Below are 25849 nucleotides of genomic sequence, written 5' to 3'. Positions count from 1 at the left end.
GCAGGTTCTCACAAACTCTTTGCAATAAATGTTAGACATACTTTAACAGTTTATTATCGTCGATCGAGGTTCTCACGGACTCGCAAATTCTTGCATTGCTTTTATTTAATAACTCGCTCAAACGAGAAATATTTTGGATGGTGCTCTAGGCTTATTGCACCAAGCTGGCGCAACTTGCGCCAGGGTGGCGCAACCCGCGCCAGGCCGGCGCAACCCGTGCCAGGCTGGCGCCTCCTACTAATTATCTTTATGTTATGTGCCAGAACATCTGTGTCTTTATGGTACCCGACATCCTTTCATATGTTAATTCCGTTCTTATTATGAAAAACTTTTATATACGTAGTATAATCCATTCAGGGAAACCATTTCCCACTAAAAGAATGTTTCCATCCGACTCATACAACTCTGCGCAATATCCGATTCTAAATACGGTTGTGTCCTTTTTCGAAAGACTTAACCATACCATAGTCTTGAAGTGAATCTCTATTACATCTCTCTTCTCACTAAGTATGTATTCTAATAAAAGCCATGTCTTTCGTAAATATGAGTGCAAATAATATCATGTTCTGCTGCATTAGAATCCTTAATCATGTTACCTACGGTAAACAGCATTGAAAGGTTGTAATATCCTTCTTATTGAAAGATTCCTAACAAAAGGCAGACACTATATATTATGATAGCGCTTCAGTATTCCCTCAATCCGAGGCTAAGACCACGATTGTAGGGAAGAGATATGGTTTAGTTATCCCATTCCGCAGGAGAGAGAGCTGTAAACGACCTCTCACGACTGAGAACAAGATGGTACTGCGACTGCGTTGGTTGGTCTTCAAAGCGAAAGCAGTCTGGCCTTCCCTTTCCATAGTTGCCAGTTACTCATTAAATAAAGGAATCTTATAAATTATTATCGAACTTCAGGAAGTTTTTATATAAGCATAATTAAGCTAACGAGACTTCGACAAGTCTAGAAAACTAAATAGGTGTCGTCTAAACAATTCTTTTAAACCTATTCCTTCCTAGGAAAGTCCTAGAAGGGTACTGGTAATTCATGGAAACCTCTTCTAACACGAAGAAAAATGTTCTATCCTACTCTCAATCCACCAATAAAGATATGCTTCTCCGATCACTTCTCGAAGACACGATAGCATCATATAACTCATACTCTAGCTTAAAAGAATCCTCTATAATACTGTTACATTAAGGTAAACCGTATTAATTTTAGGAAATTTTGTAAGGATTTCACTTGACCATTATAGCATAAATTTCGGTATGTGTCTATGCCTTGCCATACCTTAGTCCTAAGGCGATTTGTCCTAAGCATGGTAGGAGCTAGAAGCTTAAAAGTCATACATATATGCTTTATCACTCAACGAGATCCATATAATTCATTCGATTGACAAACAATCTAAATCGTTCTCATCATAATAGATTTATATCTAAAAATGCACCGATGGGGAATCTTATGTTGAAATAAACAATTTCATACCCCCATTGGATAGCGCTCTCGTCTAGTTGCGAAAAAAAATGTTCGAACAATGACTTTATCACAAATGTTATCGAATGCTCTCTAATATTAGAAGGCGCTAAATCGTCGCCTGATTCCGAAAGGTGGATCGATTAATGTCATTCTAATTTTGAATAATTCTACCAGAAGGCATTATACGAGGATCTTCGCCAATTTCATTCATTTGAAGTTCTTCTATCCATCGAGGAACCGTACGCATAAAAAGGGAGAAACACTGTTTTAGGATGCCTTTCCAATGGCTATCCCTGCAGCTGGGACGCTCTACAGAACCTGCCGAGGGGACGCCTGACCGGTGGGGATTCTCTGAAACCTCCTTACGTTTTCGACATTCCTTCTCCTCTGGGCTTGTGAGCTTGGAAGAGGTCTAGACCTGAGAGCGAGACAGAGCCGATCAGACGCACCCTCCATTGTAATGGGGGAACACTATATTCACTTCTACGTTCTAAGAGTTCGCATTCGAACTATATCCAAAGTCTACAATTTGCAAATATGATATTGTAGATTCTGCGGAGTAAGAAGGTGATGAGGATGCAACAACTACTAGTACTGTTACTACTATAATTGCTCGTTAACACAAGAGCTAATAAAGCTTCTAAAGGATAGTTACTTTTCTGACTTCCCCACTTAGGAAGAAAGATATACATTTCCTCAATCAAACTCTAACACTTATTTGTATTAATGAATAAATATAAGTAATTCCCTTTCATGAAAGTATACGTAATTCACTTTCGTGAAAGTGGGACGAGTGTCTACCGAAAAACTTCGGTAGTTACACGTCACTAATCTTCTAAATTTTCGAAGTTAATTTTATCAAAAAATTCTAAAAGTTAACAAAAGCATATGCCGAACCAAAGATCCATTACTTCCCTGTAAAAGTTAGCCCAGACGATCGATGGCGATGAAACACGAAAATCCATCAGGAGGAACTGCAAACGTTGTTTACATTCCAAGCGACAGAAAAAATATGAATTAGAAAACGGGTATGGTTCCTATTCCCGCCACCCAGCGGCGGGGGGGTAGATCACCTGACCTACCTGCCGCGTGTGCCGCGAAATTCGAATTTCTGTCGGACGACGGAGTAATAGCTATGTATATATCTGACAGGTAAGTTGAATGTATAAAAATGATATTGTTATGATACAATAAAGTTTGTTCATACTTACCTGGCAGATATATATATAGCTGTATTTTCTGAAGTCCGACAGAATTTTAAAAACTTCCGACACACGCAGTGGTCGGCCAGGTGGTTAGTACCCATTCCCGCCGCTGGGAGGCGGGTATCAGGAACCATTCCCATTTTCTATTCATAATTTTTATTTCCACTGTCCCCTGAGGGGAGGTGGGTGGGTACTTTATTATATATATCTGCCAGGTAAGTATGAACAAACTTTATTGTATCATAACAATATCATTTTGTTCATGAAACTTACCTGTCAGATATATATATAGCTGAATCCCACCTTTGGAGGTGGGAAGGGACAGAATAGAAGGATTTTGGGAAACAAATGCATGCAGATGATTTACATCTTGGTTCCACCTGTTAGCATAGCTGGCTTCGTGGTTACTGCCACGTAAGTCTGCTTGTGCTACTAGAGTTGCCAGCGAGTAGAGACCTATATAGCTGGTGCACTCCCAGTATGATCTGCCAACAGGGCGAGACCACGACGTGACTAGACCATATTGACCATACCATGAGGGCTAAGAAGTCAAAAAATAAATATATTATATATATATATATGTATCTATACAATTATATATCACCACCTGACCAACCTAGCCAAAGTTAAGGTGTTTTAACTAAGGCTTAAGAGTTAAGAAGTCGCCGTTGTCGGCGACTCAACAACTAAATTAAGAGCTCTTCCTAACCATTTTCTACAGGATAGGATGAGTGGTACTTCTTGCCCCCAAGATTGTGTCTGCAGACACGTATGGCCCTAGCGAGCAGCAGATCTCATATGCCATCTTCACATCTCGCAGGGAGTGTGAAGTGAACACAGAGTTGCTTCGCTAAAACATGGTACTCAGGATGTTGCTGAGTGCCATGCTCTGTGAAATGCTTCCGAGGCCGCGCCCTCACCTCGTGAGCATTCAGATAAAAAGATTTCAAATCTTTGTGCAAACACAATGAAGGAGCATTTTTGAAAGAACTCCTTAACACTAAAGCCAGGGTGTTCTTCGATATGGGCAAGTCTGGTCTTTTTCGGAACACTGCAGATTGCCCGAATGACTTCGACTTTCTTGGGTTTTATGTAGATAAAACTTGAGAGACCCGACAGGGCACAGGACTCTCTCTGGCTCCTGCCCACTAACTTGTGCCATCCTTGCTTCCAAGCTCCTGGCCCAAGGACAAAACGGGTTTCCATTCTTAGGCCACAACGGAAGGCTTAGAGAGCACACCGCCTTGTGTTCTCTAAAGCCAAAACTTGTGACGATGGCTTAAAATTTCACTAACCCTCTTTGTCATATCTAGGGTGGTTAGAAGAAGGCCTTCCTGATCACATGCAAGAAGTTAACAGGTAGGAGAGGTTCGAATGCTTTGACATCAAGAACTTCAGACTACGTTAAGTTCCATATTTGAAAGCTTTGATCTGGACATGCACAGTCAGTCCGTCTGTACTAAAGTCAGGTGACCGACCAGTTGACCAGTCAGACGAATCAAGGACACCAAGGCTGTACCCTGAAGACCATAAGGCACTATTCTTCGCTGAAGGATGAGTGTCTGGACTGCCTGGGCGATTCAATCTAAGCAAACCTTGGGGGTGTATCAACGCAACCCAACGTCGTCAGTGAATCAACTCCTGACTCGAGCTTCTGGTGCCAGGAGAAAGGAGCGAGGAGCAAAAAGGCGATTCAGTCCCGAAGGAAGAATGCCTGACAGTCCAACCTGGTCTCATGTTACACGATCATCGGGGGTGTATAAACGCAACCGACTTCGTCAACAAGAAACTCAGGGCTACTATATGTCGCCTGATCTCGCACGAGTGTCTGACTCCGAGAAAACAGGTGAGACAAAAAGTAGATGGTGAGCGAGTTTCGAGATTCCACAGAACTCAAAGATCGTGAAGGGCTTTGTTGTTTGACAGACGCAAATCTCTGAGCCCAAAGGCCGTCAACAACATATTTGCATATTCTTTAATAGTTGTGACTGCCAGCTTATCCCATTCTTCAGACGGGAATGGAAGACGGTAATCTTATTCCTGTCAACATCTTGATAGTCTGAACGTAGTCAGACTCAGAGCGGAGAGGTTATAGGTACCTTTCGAGTTAGAGTAGACCGACTCTCTCGGAAAAGGTCCTTGGAAAGTGAACTAGGAAGTATGTGACCTCAGTGAATCCAGGATCCTGAAGGCCAACATGGGGCGATCAGCGTCATTGTCGCTCCCTGTGACGTCATAAATCCTCTTATTACATTTCCTAAGCGATTGAAAAAGGGGAAAAGAGACTAAACATCCATCCCCGTTCAATATCAGGATGGCGTTTAATGGTACCGATCCCGGATCGAGAATAAGGGAGCAGAGAAGAAGAAGCCTCTTCGTCCTCAACATATCGAAGAGAAGAATGAAAGGGCGTCCCTAAAGTCTACACAACTCTCAACTTACTTCTAAAGAAAGATTCCACTCGGAAGTGAATAGTTGCTGCCGTCGATCGAGACGATTCGTACGGACTTTTGTAATCCTGTAACGAACCTGTAGAGGATCGTTACATTCTACGCCTGTTGTTATAATAGGCTCTTTCTCGTAAACTCGAGCAGGGACCGAGAGAAGATACTTCTTAAGAAATGAGAGAGCTGTGGAAAATCAGAGTTGATGTGGACCACTGGTTCCAAAAACTCGTTTCGAGGACTGGAGGGACGACCGAATTGCATTTACTTCTTTCAGATTAAGATCCAGGACATCTGAAACCCTATCCAGATGTCCGGCACCTTCTTTCTATCATGACGCACTGAGAGATGTTCAGAATCATTCCTAGACCTTGAATAATATTTCAGTTTCCCGGTAGGAAAAAACTGTGGTCTGAATTGCAGTCTATTCGGGGAAACAAACTTCTTCAGGAAGGAAATGGTCCCCAGCAAGCTCATCCATTCCCTCCCCGAGTATGCTTACTTCCCTAATAAGGCTGCGCTTTGCCTAAGCAAGAGAGCATATAAAAGTGCAATGTTGCGGTAGACTCGTAGTTCTATACCGTGCGGTAACGAGCACCGAAAGGATTAAGAGATAACTCTGTTGAACATAGTAAGGCAAAACGAATGCAACATTTATTCATTCACGTAAGAAATCCCCTCAATCTTAGGCTAAAGTCCGTGATTGTAGGACAGAGATACAGTTAGTCAGTCAATCCCGCAGGAGAGACGTAACCGCCAGCACAGAGATACGGTTAGTCAGTCAATCCCACGCAGGAGAAGGAGAGACGTAACCTAACAGCGCATGACAGGCGCACGATCTGTTACTGGCTCGGTTGGACAGTCAGACACAGCAGCAGCCAGCAGCTTACGAACGTCGTCTCTTAACTTTATGTCTGGGTTGCCAGCTACCCTATTCTACGAAGAAATAGGTCCGTTATTTTTTGAGCAAAAAGACTCTCAAGCTGGTATATTTAAGCGAAACAGAAAACGCTAAATATATAGATGCGTTTGTGTCGTCAGAACACTACCATACAACGGTAAAAGATAAATCGGAAACTCCTGGAAGGCTGCAGGGAGTAACGATTAAATGTCTTTAAAATAGACAATAGACCTCTCGGTTGCCATCCGAAGAGGTAACTACAGCAAGCGTATATGACTTGAACCAACCAGAAGTAAAATAACGCAAGGCAAAATATGAAATTATATCAAAATAAAGTTTGTTCATACTTACCTGGCAGACATATATATAGCTGAATTCGGAAATACAGCTACATACATATCTGACAGGCAAGTTTCATGAACAAAACTTAAGAGAATCAAAGCAGTCAGCTCAAGCTTCTTATGTTATTGGACATAAGCGTTCATTGACGTAGTCTACAAGTCTATTTCTTGTACGAGTCTGCGAATGACGAATGAGAGCTCTTCCGAATCTTGTCAATAAGAGCTTATTCGCTTACGCAATATCAAGTTAATGAGATGTTTGTCAATGAGAACTAACCCATTTACGGGACAAAGAGATATTGTGTCAATGAGGGGATACCCACTTACTTGACAAAACGAAAGTATATTGTCAATGGGGGAAAGTCACTGAATTGACAAAACGTAATCCAGGAAGTCGAGCATTTAATTTTTCCGATTCCCGTCTCAAACGAGGAAGGGGCAAGAATCCTGCTAAGAGACTGGGCTTACGGCAGGTAGAACGACGATGTTCAATTCGGCAGCGTAGTCCCGACTAGAAACTAACAAAATCTATCATCTGAAAAACCCTTTCAGATGGGCTAAAAAGCTTGCAAAATTATCCTGGGAAGAGGAAGAAACTCTCCAACCAGCTTCCTCTCCCGTATCACAACTAATGCATGCTAAAGCTTAAAATTTATTGGCAGTATGGCAAAGGAAGTCCTGTCTTGCGCTTTCCTGAAGAGCGTCCTTTTGATGAGTGCCTTTGCAAGAATCCTACTGAACGTTGCCGAGAGTCCTGACGTGCAGGACATCGAGCCTTACATAACCCAGTTACAGGACATCGAGCCTTACATAACCCGTAACTGCCTTATCGCAAAGTCTTGACTGCGGTAGTGGCAACTTAAATTTATTGGCAGAATGGCAAAGGTTGCGGTAGAGCAAAAGAGATCTTCCCTTGAGCTTTCCCTAACTCCATCCACCTATGCGAAAAGCAATATTAATTGACAGAGACCTCTTGAATTCACGAAACCCGATGTCTTGCTGGGTTTCGAAGAAGTAGTTGTCTGTTCACTTTAAGCTTCCTCCGAAGCACTGCCTACTTCACATTCTTTGCAGGTGAGGTAGAAGGTATCACCGAAGGTAGAGGTAAAAATTCTTTAGGCCCATATCTGAAACAAGAGCTTGAAGAGTTCAACAGAAACGTTCAGCCAGGCGACACACCTGGCGTGCGCTGGTGCACGCTCGGCGTCCACTGGCGCGCGCTCGGCGTCCACTGGAGCGCGCTCGGCGTCCACCGGCGCGCGCGCTCGGCGTCCACTGGCTCGCGCTTGGCCTGCACCCGCGCGCGCCTGGAGTCCATCCGAGCGTCCCGGGCGTCCGCTCTCAAAAGCTTCCTGCTACTATGACTTCTTTTACGTATTTCTCGGTGGAAAGACGGACACGAGTTCAGGCGACGTTCGCCTTCTTACTTCTCACTGAAACACATAACGAGAGAGAGAGAGAGAGGACGTGAAGCGTCCTCTTCTATAAAGCTTCTATTTAGAGGGCGCGAGTCCTTCCGAAAGCTCCAACCCCTGCATGGGGAGGACGCTTCGGAGGACGAGAAGCAATCTTTCAGGATTCGTGCACGCGCACGCACTTTGGCAGTCTGGGGATTTTCATCAGAAACTGCCGAAGGCACGCCAGATCGGTGGGGGTTCCTTGTAACCCTCCTTAGGCTTTCGACATGCTCCCTCCCCGGGTCCTGGGAGTCAAGCAGAGGTCCCGGCCTAGAGGCGAAACGAAGCCGATCTGACGCACCCTCCACTACACAAGGGGTATCACTGCACTTCTGCACTTCACTTTTACTCTCTAAAGCAAGCACTTTCGATTCTAAGTTACGAATCGAAAGAGTATCAGAGAAAGGGCAATTCCTCTACAGACACTGCTTAGGGCCCGAAGGCAACACTGCAAGGTTAGGAGTAACAATTACAGAAATAGCACTTCGCAGCAATGAAGGAGAGCGATCACCTCTCGTAGACATATTCATAGCCCGTAGGCCATACTACAGGGTTAGGCAAAATAAAGTCTACAGGAAGGTTAGCAGGTTCACTACCCTGACTTTTGTTACTGATTAATTGCGTACATACGAATCATACGTCTTCCTTACGGAATTAGACATGTTTACTGATTAATTGCGTACATACGAATCATACGTCTTCCTTACGGAATAGACAAAGTCTCACACTCCTTACATGACAAATCTCAACAAAGAAGCAAGACCCATACCCCTCGTGCATACCAAGTGCGGATCTACCGAAGCTTTCGGTAGCCACACCCTATCTTTGCAGACAACCCCCTCTGAAACTAGCCTAACTAGATTCAGATATTTTATGCAAAAATGAATCAAATTCAAATCAATTTAAGATAGCGTATGCCTAGCCACAAATCCCACAAATCCAAGTAAATAAATCAAAAGACAATTAGGATACTTAGCGGCAATGAAGTTTCCAAAATCCTAAGACGGAGGTACTGAAAACAGGTGTTTTCAGCACCGGCGACAGAAAAATTATGAATAGAAAATGGGAATGGTTCCTGATACCCGCCTCCCAGCGGCGGGAATGGGTACTAACCACCTGGCCGACCACTGCGTGTGTCGGAAGTTTTTAAAATTCTGTCGGACTTCAGAAAATACAGCTATATATATATCTGACAGGTAAGTTTCATGAACAAATTGAATGTTTTGTACCAGCAGATCCTTGCCCTTTATACGTAGCTTGTTTTGAATCACAAATGTTAAGTCTTATTAGCAAAGAGTGAAGCTGTTTAGCTATTCAGTGTCCTTCTAGTTTCCCTATTATCATCATAATCATTAAACTATTCTACCTGGCCACAAATTGAAAGCAAAACCTCAGAAAGTGGGCAGAAAGGTTCTAAGAGTGGCAGTCACAGGGCAGGATCATTCATCTAAAAGAAATTTTATGCAACCTGTGAGGATATAGTACTCTTAGCAATATATATAAATGACAAAGTTACTTCACACTTATGCACATCATTGTTGTTTTTTGGCATTTTCTCCATTTGAGGAAGTTAATCTTGTAAGGCAAAGGCTTGCACTGAAGAAGTCTAGAATTTGAATAATGATTTATCTTGGCCTTGAGTAAAGTATAAAAACTAGAGCCATTTATATACTATTGCTGTATCTTTCTCCTGTATACAGGGCTCTATTTTTCCTATGTATACAAACTAGTGAGAAAAATACTTCCACATAAGAGACTCCTATCAAAAAGGAGATGGTTCTTATTCCCAGAGAAACAAATACTATTTAAAATACTAATTTTCTCTGAATTTAAAAGCTGAAAATACTAAAATCAAGTTTCTTAGAAGCTCTCTGAAACTTACCCGGACAATCCTCCGATGACATTGGCTGCAATGCCAGAGAGCACGTCATCTTCAGATCGCTGAGACTGGTTGCTGCTCTTGCCACTAAAAAGTAAGGGCTAACAAATTAGAACACTGATGATCCTGTTTAAATAATACAGTAATCGTTTACAAGGGACCTTGAATAATTTGATATCTCATTTACAAAGAGTGAAAAACGTGGATGAAAAATTACTGCTCTTGGCTGTTACAATGTACTGAGGAAGTAAGACTTCAACAATATGAACGAACACCAAAGGTCTGGATTTCATGAAGAGCTGTATGTATATATTTTGCCAATTTTTATATAGAATTAAAATTTATTACTACTACTTTTTCAGCTCACACTTTTAAGTATCAATGCTAAAATATAACAATAATTTGGGGTAGGCAATGCATAAAAAGTTATATTATATACAACTGTGGATTCACAATAAAATATCAAGTGTGCCTGTTCATAGACAATATGACAGTATGAAGAAAAAATTTATATGTTAGTAGGGGAAATTTTAACATTTTCAATACAGATAAGGCAGTCCCTTGGGGTACGGTGGGCTTGGCTTACAATGTTCCGAGGTTACAATGCTCTTCAAATATAGGCATCAAAAATTATTTCCCTAGTTACAATGCACGTTCCAGGTTTACAACACAGCAATGATGCCAATCCGACTCAACAAATATGGCTCCAAAATGGCAGAATGGTCAAAATTTGGAGATTTTTTTTATGACAAACTCAATAAAATTGCAGGTTACAACGTTTCCAAGACACCTAAAGGAATAAAAGTAAGGGTTTCTTACGATTTTCAACAATATTTCTGGTTATGACAATTTTTGGCTTACGACAAGGGGACAGTACGGAACCCTTGTTGTAAATCTGGGACTGCCTTTTGATTACAGTACGTATCTTTATCTTAAAACTTCTGGTAAAATTTTGCTAGGGTCCAGCTAGAGGACCACTTTTAGTCCAGACTGTTGAAGTTTTACAACAATTATCTCGCTGCCACTGGGATTAAAGATTTAACTCTTCTAATCATAAAATTCAATGAGGAAATACACAGAAAACATTTGTAAGTCACATCAAAATATCACCTAAATTTCTAGTTTAATCTACTTTATAAAACTTCTGCAACTAGTATACAGGGGATAACAGGGAACTGTTAGAAACATTAGTAAAGACCTAAATACGTGGTTGAAAAAGAGCTATGAATATTTATGTTAAAATAAACCTGGTAAAGTCTACAAGGAGAACAAACTCATACTTACATCTACAAAAATAAAAGCAGTTACAAGCAGGTCCAGTGCATGCTGGAGCCCTAAGCATTGAGGTTAAACACCACCTCCCTCTGTGACCAATGGTGCATGCCCCTATTTAACAGAGGTTAGAAGCAATTATCTCAAAGTAGAAATAATGAAAAGATCATAGCTTAAAAGATTACCAAAACACACAGCATGCAAAATAAAAATACAGCATCACTAAAAATTGCAGAGAATGATTAAAAACTTAGGACACCAATAACAAGTACCAGACGTGTGTATTAACTAGAAAAATATTGAAAAATATTACAGAAATCCTTTATGTATATTATTTCAATGAAAACAGAGGCAGATTTTTAAGTCTTACATGCAAATGTTAGTAAAACGTGGCAGGTGTTAAAGGGGACACCAGAGACAAGACAACTTTCCGCAGCTTCTCTGCACTCACCTGATTAAGTGACCAACATACTGGGAGGCCATGCCAGCGATTAAATCGCCACTAATGCCCCCTCCTCCTCCTCCTCCCCCACCGCCACTACCACTTGCGCGGCCACTGATAAGAAATTACGGGGAAAAATGCAGTACCGCAAAGAGCAATTTGTGAGGGGGTGACAAAACAAAACAAAAAAATATAAAACATTAATAAGATACTTGCATGACAAGGAAAGTTAAGCAAGATTTTTTAAAACTAAATAATAAAATTAACTAACGCAGCTCGAACTTAAGTGTTCTCAACCTTCTGTAAAGTGTAAGCTACACATAAAAAGGGTCTCCTCCTGGAAAACTAAAGCTTGCGCATCTTTGTGTCAACACTCACTACATGAAAAGTGTCTCCTTCTATGCGTGGTCACTATGGTCCCTCTTTTCACAACTGGGACAGCACGGCATCCGATTACAAGGCCTGCCTATTACTGCTGAATTCAAACAACACAGACCTACCACTGAACTTGGAGCAGACCCAACAATTACAATACGTATTGCCTTCATATTGTTTTAGCCTCTGGCAATTTCCAAGGCTACCAAAGCCTTCCTTCTTCACCCCATCAAACAAAACTTAAGACAAACGCAGGATCGATCAAGGCTGGTGGAGGGAGCGAATGTATGGCAGTGCAAAAATCAAAATAAAAACTTAGCTGCATGACAACCAGAGCAGATAAAATCTAGCTGCACTGATGCAGGGCAATGCACATTCTAGAAACACTTTTGTTTAAGATGCTCTGTTACGTTACCTGTTTTTCCAATGCGCAGCATTAAGATCAACACTGATTAATGCAAGCAGAAAAGAAATCTCTTTCCAGATAAGGCCAGCTTTTATGTCAATAATTCAAACGTTATTTCAGAAAATAAAAGATATATTGCGTATCAATTTCTCAGTTGAAAGGAAAGTTAACAAATACTATTGCTTGGTCCTCAGATTACCTAATCATTTCCTTAATCACGCTCGTAATGATGGCACTAATAAAGGCATTATTCAAGTTACCCTGCTGGACCTGTTTCACTCTGTCATCGTCCGACTGCGAGCTAGAAAATCATTACTAAAAGTTAGCCTGTGCAAGTATCTTATAAAAAATGCCCAAAGAGAACTTTTTATTCATCTTCCAAGGTTCTTCTTTTAGATGCAAACATGATCTTATATATTAAGGGTTACAAAGTTTAGTCAATTACAAGTAAACAAAAGGGCTTATTTTGAAAAAGATTACAGTATAACCTAAAAATCAATGTCATAATTATGAAATGTTCTCAAAACTCTACACAAAAGCTACATACCACTACATATGAAATTCAAGTTTTACTTCTAGTAAAGGTTTAGATTATATTTTTCAAACTGGTAAGTATCTTGAAAACAATTTTATTAAAGATTCCCAGAGGTTATCATTTTGAAACTTGAGAAAAAAGAAAAAATTAGAATCTAAACATAACATTAAACACTGTTTCAGTTGCAAATAATACCAGCCGCAGTAAACAAACAAGTACTGTATATGGTATAGAATATCTTGACCGTACAACTTGAAGTTAAGGTTTTCACCTAATTACCGACCTGCATTCCACAAGATTACACATTAACATGAAAACAAAATAAAACTCAAATTCGACACATACCTCATGATATTCTGAACAATTTTTGAAACAATGTTCGTGACCACTGGGCTGTTAGCATTGGGGTCGTTGGACTGCAAGATCTTCCCGTCGGTGTCTTGGCTAAAGTAGAATAAAAGAAAATGACAGTATATCGTATTTGCAACGTTGAATACCTATGTACACGTATAATCACACCTGTTTCTATATGATACACACAAACCTTGGCAAAAACTGTTTCATTAGAAAGAGAACTACTGTACTGACAACCATCATTATTATTATCATGTCAAAATTTCCTTTTATGTAAAAGGATAGCTGCAAAAAACAGTTTCCCAATTCTTAAGACAAAAGATAATCAATTACAGTATTTCAATACTAGCAAAACCTTGAAGAATTAAAACCGAAAACCAGCTACGGAAAACCAGCACTCACGTAACAATCTCTTTAATGACCGATGAGGTAACGGCTGCGACAATGTCGTCATTGACAGCATTGCTGGGAGCAGTGGGAGCCTGGGGAATTCCTCTGAAAAAAATTTTCAAAACAATTTCAAAATTTCTATAAAAATATTGCTATTGCTCCAACGTAACGAACTGCAAAATATACACATTCTAAAACACAACAAAATATGATTAAATAAGAGACAACAACCATATGCCTAGTACATAGTATGCATCTTAACAATAATAATAACCCTCTACCTGAGGCCTCTCACGACGTTAGAAACGATGCCAGATACCATGCCTCCATCAAATCCGGTTCTTTCCTTAGTATTCTGTCCGCTGTCACCACTGAAATTCGACAAGATTCAAGTTTACCATCACTCACAATCAAGCAACAAAAACTCAATAATCGTCAGTGACACTATGCATGAAATTTTGCTGAAGTATAATCTACATTTTAAATGCAACAAAATGTCCAATTCATTTTTATTTCAAATGATTTACATCATAAAAAAATAAGTTACCTGAAGAGGCCGCCAATCAATGACGAAGCAATGCCAGACATGAGGTTTCCCCCTCCTGCATTGCCACTCTGCTGGTAGCCACCCTGACCTCCTTGCCTGGAAAGACCGAATAATACAGATGTGTTTACTTCTGGTAGAAGTCCTTAAACCTGAGAGGATTGTTCTAACTCCATAGCGGAAGATTTAAAATGATACACAAGTCAGATATCAGCCTTCCTTTAGAAGTTCCTCTAAACAGATATCCAAGTTCTTTGAAGTGTTTCCTCTTCCCTAGCTAAATTACTATTCACCTGATCCTGCTTGTTCTCTTCTCACTACACTGTCCAACTTTTAAATCTTGATCTGCTTTACAACTCTCATTCAAGATGAAATCATTCGAGTGAGACCTGACAATCTTTTGAAACATGACTCTTAATACTATGTACTTATATCTTGTATGTGTATAATAAAACCACACTCAAATATAATCATACCTTCAACTACTACAAACACAATGATTTGTCAATGATTTGTCCATGCTTGCAAAAGTCATTGCATACAGGAAGTTCCCGGTTATCGGCGGGGGTTTAGTTCTGGGCATTAGCCGAAACTCAGTGATTTACGGCACTTATGGCCTCTGTTGGGTATGTTGTGGTGTCCTAACTCTATTATCAGCACCTTATGGTGCCAATAACAGAAACTTGGCCCGTTGTGGCGCCATAAATCACCGATTTCACATAAAACCAGATTGCCATTAACCAAGTCCGCAGATAACCGGGGACTGCCTGTATAGTACATCCCAAATGAAGCTGACCCAAGATCAAGGGCATCATTGTGTGGGGATGGCCAGCAGTTCAATGACTGGTCATGAAAACAAATTTAAGTCTGCTGAAACCTCCCATGACAAACTAGCTGACCTCAAAACCAGGACAAAGAACATGAATGCCCAAAATGAAACTAGAGGTGCACGACCTCAAACTAGATGTAAAACGTCATACTTACTTCACCATTCCTCCGATGTAGTTGGACGCCATTCCAGCGATCAGCTGGTTCATGTTGTCATTCTTCCTCTGACCCTGGTTGTTGGGGTCACTGCCACCACCTCTGTATGGTGCAACAGTTAGGGTGCATTTAGTACCACACAAAATAAACAGACTTTAGAATTGTTTGGATCTATTAAAACAAACCACAAAACTATCTAAATTACTAAAAATCTTGAAAACACTCAAATTAACTCACAAGCCATCACCAGCTACAATGACACAAGACCAACGAAAGGGGACCAGGTCTGTCCTGAGAGCTTATTCTAAAATAAAAGGGGTTATAGTTTCGGAATAACTTATGATTTATGACCTAAATGTTTGCTATGGAAGTACCTTTCTGGTGAGAAGAAAACCCCTCTTTGTATGGCACACCCATGCAAGGAATGTTGGTAAGAAATGCAAACAATGCTTCTGCAAAGTAAACTTCACCAGTAACAAGAAAAGGTAATAAAACTGAAATCTTTAAAGTCACATTACTATCCAGAACAGATTTGCAGAAATCAATCGCCCAATAATTTAAGTTGGACAGATAATTAAATCCTTTAGGTACTACTTCCACTTACAGTTCTCTCAAGTCACTGCCCACATAGATACAAAGTTTTCTGATTAAATAACTTTTGAATCATTACAAATGCAACTAGAAGGCACTCGGTTACCACTTGACAAATGAAGTCTACTTCAAAGGAGGAGTTAGTGCCAAAAGGGGTCAACTTCTTCATTTCTAGACCAAAATCTTGGTTAAGAAAATAAAAAACTAGTTATGCATATATTTCTTACAACGAAGGTAGTCAATCTTTTTCTCTACTTACGCCATATTTAATATATTTCACTATCAGCCAATGCTGTACATTTACTAAAATAATGCTCTGAAATCAGAATGTATAATAAATTTTTCTTTTAACCCAATTTTGATTACTTGCAAGCGACTGCATGATACATCTAGACATAACACTACAAGGGTATCTTATTTCCACCATTTAAACAGTATGCCTCGGCATCTACCCTATTCTTTCCCTAAAGTGCTTCTGTGCTTGGAGAGCGAGGGAAGAACACAAAAAAGGTTCAAGCACAAATGCCTCAGGAATCTAGAAACAGGAAGCAGAACTTTGAAATGGGAGTAAGCAATAGCAAAGGCAAGCATTTAATTGGGGAATCCATGTAAAACAATATCGTAAATCTTGTCAAAGGAACAAAATGAACCAAACCAATGCAGTAGAAGCTTATCTGAGACAAGATGATATCATTCAAATGTAAAACAACATCTAAAGATTCCCTCATAGTCTTTAATTACAATATTGTATGAGAAAAACCTACGTAAATATACTACGTACTACAATAATGGTATCTTCTACACCCAAACAAGTTACAAATATTAACTCTCTCATCTACAAATAGTATATAATTTACATCTATCAACTTTCTCAGTAAGTATCTTAAGTGCTATCTAATTCTGGACCTTGTATTTAATCAACAAAAAGTTTTTGAAAGCAATTTGTTATTAGCATCAACACTTCAATTCCCTTTGTATTCTTTATACATAATGCTTGTTAACCTACATTCTTATGTTTACTGCACGAATTACTTAAAACTACTGGTCAAAATAGCAAACCTTGATCTATAATTAATGAATCCAATGAATATCCTTTTCAATCTCCTGCTCTGAATAAGGAAAATACTCTGCAATTTTGCCTAGACTTTCTTAAATTACAACATGCTGTGAAAAACTTCATGAAGATAAAATATATACATATATACAAGTAATATTAACTGGAAAATCCCAATTCCAAACTGGCCCCTCCATAAAAAGAATATTTTCCAAGGCCATTGTATAATCAATTCAGTACAGGGGCATTCCAATGTCATCACATTCAACCCTTAAACCCAAATAATGTCGAAAGTAGCATATTTACAACATTTTCTCAGCTGTACATGAGTATAATATATACACCAATTGGGTTAGATCACAAGGATTTACCACTACAGGCAGTCCCAGGTTATCACTAGGGGTTCCATTCTTGGCTGGGTAATGGTGAGTAAAAGGTGATTTATGTCGCAAAGTTCAACTTAATGGCGCTTCTGTTAGTTATGTTATGGCGCCATAACTCTAATAACGGCCCCTCATGGTGCCAATAACCGGAACTTAGCGTGTTATGGCACCATAAATTGCTGACCTTATGGCACTAGACAAGCGCCATAAAACTGGATCGCCAGTAACCGAGGACTGCCTTACTTTTTTCGAGTCAAGCGAAACCCATTTTACGTTCAAAACTATTTTCCTTTCTTTAAAACACCCCAAAAATTGACATTAACAAATAGAAATTAAAAGTCATTCTCTGTATGTACTGTGCACTGTCTACTATGTACACAGACAAATCATTGGGCAAGAAACAGAAGCAGAAGCTTGAATATTAGTAAGGACAAAACAGGACAATCCAAGCACTGGTAACACGCATCCTCTAGCAGCTCTCCGGCAAATGGGACCAAACTCCAAGATGTTCTAGTCAAAACAAAACGCATAACAAAAAACGGCACACTTCAGCCTTGGCGGATGTCATTAATGGAGGTCTGGGTTAGTACTAAAGTCCCTTTTAGAATATGATGTAGGTACACCACCCTACTTACAAGAAAGTTAAGTTTCGGACAGCCGTTTTCATGTTGAATTGTTTGCAAGTTGGTTAGTGTACTCTTCTTTCTTATTTAGGTAGAGTTAAACAACAAACTGTAGGTACAGAATAGGCAAGCAAAACAAAAATTGAACTTCTGGGTGGGAAAGGGAGCCGCTCTGGAAACAAGTTAAATTTGCGATCCCATTTGCTTGCATCTCTGAATGTTGTAAAGTTGAATGTTCTTAAGTAGGGTGGTGTCTCTACAGTACCGTATTGGCTGGGTTTATACGATACTGTATCTTCAAAGGTAAATCTCGAATGTTGCATTTAGAACCTGCAGAAGCGGGATGGCTGCTAAGAGAAGCTCACCCAATCATTCCACCAATGATGTTCGCTGCCAGACCAGTCATGTCAGCACCGCCACCACCTCCCTGCTGCGGCGGTGGAGGGCCGTATCCACCTGGCCCCCCGTACTGGCCAGGCGGTGGGCCGTAGGGCCCGGGGCCATACTGGCCTTGAGGTGGTGGTGGTCCGTAAGGGCCAGGACCATAGCCATACTGCCCTTGTGGTGGGCCGTACTGGCCTTGAGGAGGGCCATAGTATCCCTGCGGTGGGCCGTACTGGCCGGTATTCTGTGGCTGATTCCCGCCCCCACCACCACTGAATGCAAGGAGAGAATTCGAGTGACGTTGCAGTCTAAGATTTTACCTACAGACTTCTGGGGCTTGAATTTCAAGTCAATGGCACCTATGGTGGGCTCGTTCCATATGAATAGGGTTCATCTTTTGACTAATAATAATAACATAAAAATAATAACAATAACATAAAACGGTATCTAACCTACCATACACCTATACATCTTCATCAGTAATTTTCAACTCCCAAAAGGGGAGTCCTACCGTAAAGTTGCAAATTGAAAAGTATCAAACTTTAACTTTCCCTATGAAACAAACATCAAACAACTTTAACTTTCCCTATGAAACAAAATGAAAAAGTAAATTCTGTCAGGTAAACAAAACAATGGATATTATGCAATCAACAGAGCTGAAAAATAATTACCTAAGTTGCAAATCCACTACAAGAGAATGCATTTATTTTCTGATTGATATAAATGAATGGTTAAGAAAAAACTTACCATTAAAGATTATCATCTTTAACAGCTCAAATTCAAGAAATCAGACCTACAATCACATGAAAGTGGGTTTCCCAACTCCTTTACAATCTATTGATTATACTAACTTCAATATAAAGTACTCAAATTCATAACTTTGGTAGGCAATGTCTCTAGGACTTCCAAAACAAAATCCCAACTTACCCTCCAAGGAAACACAAGAGGATGAAACTACACTAAAATCATCCAGTTTTATGGGTTTAACAATCTATTGATGTTAACATGAGATATCCAAATTCATAAGTTCACTAGAGAATATCTCTAAAACTTACAAGGCAAAGTCATAATTTACCCTCAAATCACAGAGGAAAAAGCTATAAATGTACTAAAATTATACAGTTTTATGTAGGCTTAACTATCTACTTTTTATGATAACTTAAAAATATCCTACTTCATAATTTTAGCTGAAAAAAAGACTTATAACTATTAAAATTATACCTTATCCGCCAAGGAAACACAATAGGACAAAACATACTGAAATAATATACAATTTTATAAGCTTAATATACTACTTTTAATGCTAACTTACAAATAATGGCCCCAAATTTATCATTTTAGTTGAGAAAAGTCAAAATCCTGACTTACCCTCCGAGGAAACCTCCGATCAGACCAGACACCAAATCTCCTCCACCTCCTCCCTGCTGCTGGCCACCTCCTCACTGCTGCTGACCACCATACTGCTGCTGGCCACCGTACGGCTGCTGGCCACCGTAATTCTGACGGCCTTGCCTGAATGAAAGGAAGATCCAATTAGTATTCATGACATTAACTTAATACCTACATCCAGGTATGTTCTTGCAAGGTTGGATAGATGCCATGAAGGAACCACCATTTAAACCAGCATCCTAAAATTTGAAATGCATAAACATACGAAGAGAGAGAGAGAGAGAGAGAGAGAGAGAGAGAGAGAGAGAGAGACGAGTAGACGAGAAAGAGAGAAGAGAGGAACCAGATTGGAAGAGAGAGAGAGAGAGAGAGAGAGAGAGAGAATCTAATTGTACCTCTGACCAAACTTGGTTCCCATTTCATGACAGCTTCAGGAATTACAAAAACTATTTTGAATATTTGCATACAACGACAAGACACGTAAAAGCACCGCGGAAAACTGGTCCATTTGAGATAAGCGTATCCAATTAGTGGCGCATAACCCTAGGTGGTGTTCTCACAGGGGAGTGTCTTTCAAGGCCACTTGGTGCCCTCATAACATGCCCCTTGTGGGTGTTCCTAACTTATATGGGCAGCCAGTGCCTATGGGTAGACCTGGAGGTCAGAGTTCCACTTCCATCTCTGTTGTGGACTGCTATATATTTGCATGGTTAACAAATTCAGGTAAATGCTAATCCTTTCAACCTCAAACATCTTTTTATGGAGAGAGAGAGAGAGAGAGAGAGAGAGAGAGAGAGAGAGAGAGAGAGAATGAGAGCAGAGGAGAGAGAGACGAGAGAAGAGGAGAGAGAGAGAGAAGGAGAGGAGAGAGAGGAGAGAGAGAGAGAGAGAGAGAGAGAGAGAGAGAGAGAGCAGGAGATGAGAGAGAGCTCATGAATAAACATAGAAATTATCCTAGTTTTGAGTGTGGCAAAAAATGCATTGCATTACCGGACAAAGTTACACCGATTTTACACAATGGACTACAAATGTTCTCCACTGACAACATAATAAATGAACAGATACACCATCATACAAAACTTATGCAACTCTATATAAAATATTTATGCTGCAGCACAAACAGAACAGTATATATTGAACAAAATATGAACAAATTCAAACCGAGTGTCCTAAATCATTCATGGCCTTTGTTGTTGCAGTTCACAGTAATTGAGGTCATAACAAGCATGCAAGGTTGCCTCTGATACCATTGCATGACAGAGGTTATCAATAATGGAGGCAGTGGAAAAAAAAAATCTGACAACATGTGGGCCTGATCAATAATGCTGCAGCCTGCTGTAAGCAACATCACGTCTTCAGTTTAAGAAAGGTAATAATAATTTACATATGAAACATACAGTTATAAATGCCAGACAGGATTGTAAACTACAGGACCCTTATCCACTGGAGCTGGAATTTTATGAAATTGAGGCCAAAGGCAATGCACTGGGACCCAATAGGTCATTCAGCACAGAAAGGGAAATTGATAAAGAAGGTTTTAAAGGTGAAATAAAGGTGTAACAGGAGGTAAACCGGGTAGTTTGCATATCCGCGGACGGCAGTTACAGCTCCTATCTAGGTACCCAGTTGATCTTAACCGGGAGGCTAGCACGCGCAATGAGACAATACCTCTTGCCAAAACAAACGAGCTTGCCAAGAATATCTAAATGTGCGGATAAGGTGTGAAGCGCTGTTCCGCCACGTTCGTACTGACAGCACACATTAACAAGAAAGTTGGCCGTCCGCGGATTTGCACTCGCTCTGGTAAACCTCAAAGCAGTTTTACTATGAAACGACTGTTAGAAGAGGGTGGAAAGAAGTGGAGGAAGAGAGAGAATATGAATAGAGATACAGTGAAAGGAATGAACGAGGTAGCAGCTATGGGTCGAAAGGACACGCCAAAGAACCTAAAGTAATGCCCACAGCGCACCGCGAGAGCTGCACCGACAGCACTACCCGCCCCCTATGGGATATCCATAGGAATCTCCAGTTACAAATAATAGGAAAAGAAATGAAATGGAACAGAATAACAGAGACCTTAGGTGACCCACAAAGCAAGGAAAGTTGACTCACATTAAGGTAACCCCAGATTGTAATCTAAATTACCATGCACATCCACACACACAACACTCATCAACAAAAACTTCAACCAACCTGTTCCTATCATCGTTGGCCGTGTCGACGGCTTCCTCGACAACATTTTTCAGGAAACCGAACATGGTTGTGTATTTTCCTGTGAGCGGATTTAACCCTCACTCACTGGTATACTCCAATCGAGCCGAGTTCCTTCAGCGTTTGGAGAGTGACGGCCTAGAAAATGAACAGGTCAATGCAGTGTGCATAAATAGCAGGTCTATACAGAGCAATTCTATATATACTATCATATACATTAAACACTTGGGTAATTTAGGTGACAACTAGAAAACAAACAGGAATAAATACAGTTTGCATAAATAGTCTGTGTATATAGACCAATTTTATATATGAACATAACGCACTTGGGAATATAAGTGGTATCACAAAATTCAATCCTTTATGGTTTATTTGGAACATCTGAATGTGACACTAAGGCCTATTACTGGTGCAATAGGTCCTTAACTGATATTATATGTTTAATTTCCTATTTTCCAAATCAAAAGTGATGCACAAGTGGGCAGTTTCAAAAAGCCTAGTAGCAAAAACTAAAAAATACAAATCTGACACCTGGTTGACTTTTTTCTTGACAAATTATCCAAAAGGCATAAAATAACTCACACTAACCTGTCACTCTACATAAAGTCACTAAAATGTAATATTTCTTCATTTACTTTTCAACAATATCAGCTATACTACCAGCAACTATAATTCACTGAAAAACACATTGGTCGCCTAACTTTCGTTAAACCGAACGAATCACAGAAACTGACACCAAGTTATCGAAGATTAAAAGGGAGTCAGACCTATTCTACCTGACCTAGTAACTCGTGTAACTCAGGAAGTTTACCAAATATGCACATGACAAACTTATTTTAGAAATGTTAACAAGCTTTAGTGACACAAATATATTGCAAATATAAAACAAAACTTAAAATCTGACATCTCTAAAATATAATTGCATATCCTGCATATTAATATGAAGAATACTATTTATAATTAAACCCACAACAATAAAAAATTCTCCAGAATGAACCCTTCTCTTGCTTTAAAGGTCACGTGATAAGGTAAGTGGCACCCTTGAGTCATGACTCTAAAGGGCACTTATTGGGCATGAAGGGTGGCTCTCAAGTAACCAGGGAGGGGCCCCACAGGATGCCCTCATCTTTAGAGATAAATAGTAGGCCTAATTTCCCATTGTAAAAGGCTAAAAACTATTAAGTTTTCATCAAGACTTGCGCCAATGTATATATGGGCTAACTAGGTAAGTCTAACTTATTTTTCTGCTTAGGTCTAGTTAAAATAGGTTGTAAAATTAAATATATATGAATATCATAGGTACTTCAAAATTGTCAAGACTGACATTTTTTCAGTAACGCACATATTTCATACCATTTTTAATTTCTATCAGTAAATGGGCCAAGAAATAGCAAGTTTAGCCCTTTCAAACTTCTAAGTTAAGTCTTAAAATAAAGCAAATACACCCACCATAGGCCTAACAGATATATGACAAATAGTAGGTTATTCAGTTACTAGGCCTATAGGTATACTCTTTTCAAACCCACCTAACTGTATCTTTCCTAGTTAGTGACCCACCCACGGGATTGAACCCAGTATTTGGGGATTACAGTAAATATGCAAACAAAAGACGTAAATATAATGAAGATTATGAACCTCCAAAACAATATTTGTTTTAGATAATGGCCCACATCCCCCGTAAAACCGTGGGGGAGGGGGGGGGGTCACTATCAAGGAAATATCCCACAATAAGAGGCTATAATCTTCCCATGACAACAGATCTTCCAATAGGCCTACGAATATCTAATCCAAAATTACCACATAGGCCTAAGGTTACGAAATACGTATTAATTGTATATACTACAAGAGCAGGTAATGAGAGGTTAAAAAATATTACTAATTAAAAATAAAGACAAATTAAAACTTCCATAAATAAATAAATAAATAAATAGGTAAATAAATAAAATAAATAAATAAAATGCTTGGTACAGTATCCGGTCACACGGTAGGCCTATTTGCGGTAGCTGCTAATAAATATAAATGGGCCTAATGTACATATTATTAAACATATATATTGGACACCAGATTTATTTTTTTTATCAAATGATGTAAATTTCAACGTCGAATATTAACAAAATAAGACAAAATATATATATAACATAAAAATAAATGTTAAAAATATAAAATATACGATAAAATGTTTTAAAAATACATTTTAAAAAATAATATAAAATCATATGTAATAAAGTTGACAAATAAAATCCAAAAAATGATATAAAATTTCAACAAGAAAATATACAATAAGGCATTTTCAAATAAAAAATAAAATAGAAATAACAAATCTAAAATTAATAATCAAATATCAAATATTTGAAGAATGAAAATCTGATAAACTAAAGATTTCGCCACAAAACTGTAAAAATAAAAGTTAAAACGAAGAGCGAAATGTAAATATTTTAAGAAAAAAAAAGATAAACCTAAATAAAATTTCTGGCGCCAAACGAACCGAAATGAATAAAATAAACAGTAATATAAAATACGCGTAAAAAATATAAATTAATAAAAATTAAAAATATAAAAATAAAAGTTGAAACTATTACTGATATTGATAGTTTCGTAAATATTTCCAGAGGTAAAAAAAAAGATAAACCTAAATTAAATTTCTCTACGAAAAACGAAGAGAAGAGAATAAAATTAAACCGAAATATAAAATAAAAAATAGAAAAAAAAGATGTCAAGCATTCCGCAGTCATCTTGGCTCTTCTAGTCGGTAGGACCTTCCTCCATTTCTCCCCCATTTTAACCCCTTCCCTCCACTTGTCACAGCACATTTAAGTAACGAAAAGTTACTTAAGTCATTCACGGTCACTTTTTAACACAGGTTGAGCCCCGGATGTTAAATATACCGGGGGAAAAATCGACGCGAAACAAGAAGTAGAAGATGTCGACGTCGCCACTGAACATAAACAACCCAGCTGAAGCTGCCTGTCGGCTTGACTGGTCGATGACGTCATTGACTGTTGCCAGAATCTAATGTCCATTACTCTTCACGATGTTGGTGTTACTATTAATTATTCCCCCCGCGTAAATAATATTTTCCCCAAAAATCGCAATCATTAATGACTTAATATTTCTAACACAAAATTTACACACATCTAAAAATGTCTTATGACCTCATTTACATAAATTCAAACCGTATATATGTTACATAGGGCTCTTTCCATTCTGGTATCATTGCTACCCTGACGACGGGCGCGTCCACCATGAGAAGATATCTACGACGTTGCCTTGCGCTTTCAAGATGTTAGTTTATTTTTGGATTTTTACGTATACATAAAGCTATTTCTGTTTAATTCTTTTCAAATATATTCTAATTGTAATATTCATCAGTTGAGAACATCAGTATCATCTCATATATATGCAGATTTAACACGATCGTTACCAGAATCTCCTCATGTGCATGACCAATGAAATTAATCTTATTGAATATTTCTCGTAAATATAAAGCAGATTCCGATAAATTCCTCCCATAAACATATCCATTATTATATCTATCAATTAAGAACGTCACTACTATCTTCTATACGCTAATTTAAACAGAAAGGAAGTAATTAAGATTCGGTTCATATTTGTTCGTGTGGGATTACAGTGATGGTGCTAAATGAATATATATTATGTGGGTATATCCCTCAGTAATTAGATTTAATAATCTATGATGAATCCAGTTAATGAAAACTTCCTTTATAATATGAATTGAAAACATCAGCGCAATCCCATGTACGCAAATTAAAAGGACTAGTAAAGGTTTATTCTCAATCTGGCAACTTTGCTTCCCTACCGGGCACATCCAGCACGACGAAGACATCTACATCGACGCCAAGCGATTTCTCAAACACGATGACGTACCGAGATGATTATGGCTGACCTTTAGGCGCTTATCAAGAGGCAAATCCTTCACCATAACTCCGAAAGATACATCAGCCCTTATAAATCTCTCTAGATAGGGGAAATGGCCGGATTATTCAAGGGAAAGGATCTCTTGTCATAGACTCCATCTTGGAAGATACTGATAGTCCCAAATGCTGGCACGAATCCCAAAACCTTAAAAAGAGGATCAATATTAACACGGGGGCCCGTTTTTAGAACGCGAGTCTAGACCCAAACGCACTCGGAAACAATTAATTGATTACGTCAAGTATCTGGCGCATAATCTACCCTTTAATCCATGATCT

At 39.1% G+C, this 25849-nt stretch overlaps 1 protein-coding gene across 11 annotated transcripts in view; it reads right to left on the bottom strand.

Annotated features, from left to right (window-relative positions):
- The window catches only part of LOC135203722 (calpain-A-like), a 117199-nt gene extending 92549 nt beyond the window's left edge, over positions 1-24650 (bottom strand). For 8 of the 11 annotated variants that reach the window (XM_064233630.1, XM_064233633.1, XM_064233634.1 and 5 more), the window contains exons 1-11: positions 24524-24650; positions 21621-21776; positions 19407-19550; positions 18020-18310; positions 15004-15105; positions 14023-14118; positions 13757-13846; positions 13488-13580; positions 13077-13175; positions 11425-11529; positions 9705-9788 (exon numbers count right to left, since the gene is read on the bottom strand). In XM_064233630.1, the coding sequence (XP_064089700.1) occupies positions 9705-9788; positions 11425-11529; positions 13077-13175; positions 13488-13580; positions 13757-13846; positions 14023-14118; positions 15004-15105; positions 18020-18060 (710 nt within the window). In that variant the 5' untranslated portion in view covers positions 18061-18310; positions 19407-19550; positions 21621-21776; positions 24524-24650. Of the gene's footprint in view, positions 1-9704; positions 9789-11424; positions 11530-12395; positions 12498-13076; positions 13176-13487; positions 13581-13756; positions 13847-14022; positions 14119-15003; positions 15106-18019; positions 18311-19406; positions 19551-21620; positions 21777-24523 lie in introns of all 11 variants that reach the window. The other 3 variants (XM_064233631.1, XM_064233637.1, XM_064233636.1) reach the window with 3 other exon arrangements.
- Positions 24651-25849: the final 1199 nt, after the last annotated feature.

The sequence above is a fragment of the Macrobrachium nipponense genome, chromosome 36 (assembly GCF_015104395.2).
Source record: "Macrobrachium nipponense isolate FS-2020 chromosome 36, ASM1510439v2, whole genome shotgun sequence".
In the NCBI taxonomy this organism is placed as follows: domain Eukaryota; kingdom Metazoa; phylum Arthropoda; class Malacostraca; order Decapoda; family Palaemonidae; genus Macrobrachium; species Macrobrachium nipponense.
Note: the sequence above shows the minus strand (reverse complement) of the source record. Positions and strands in the feature narration are given on the sequence as shown.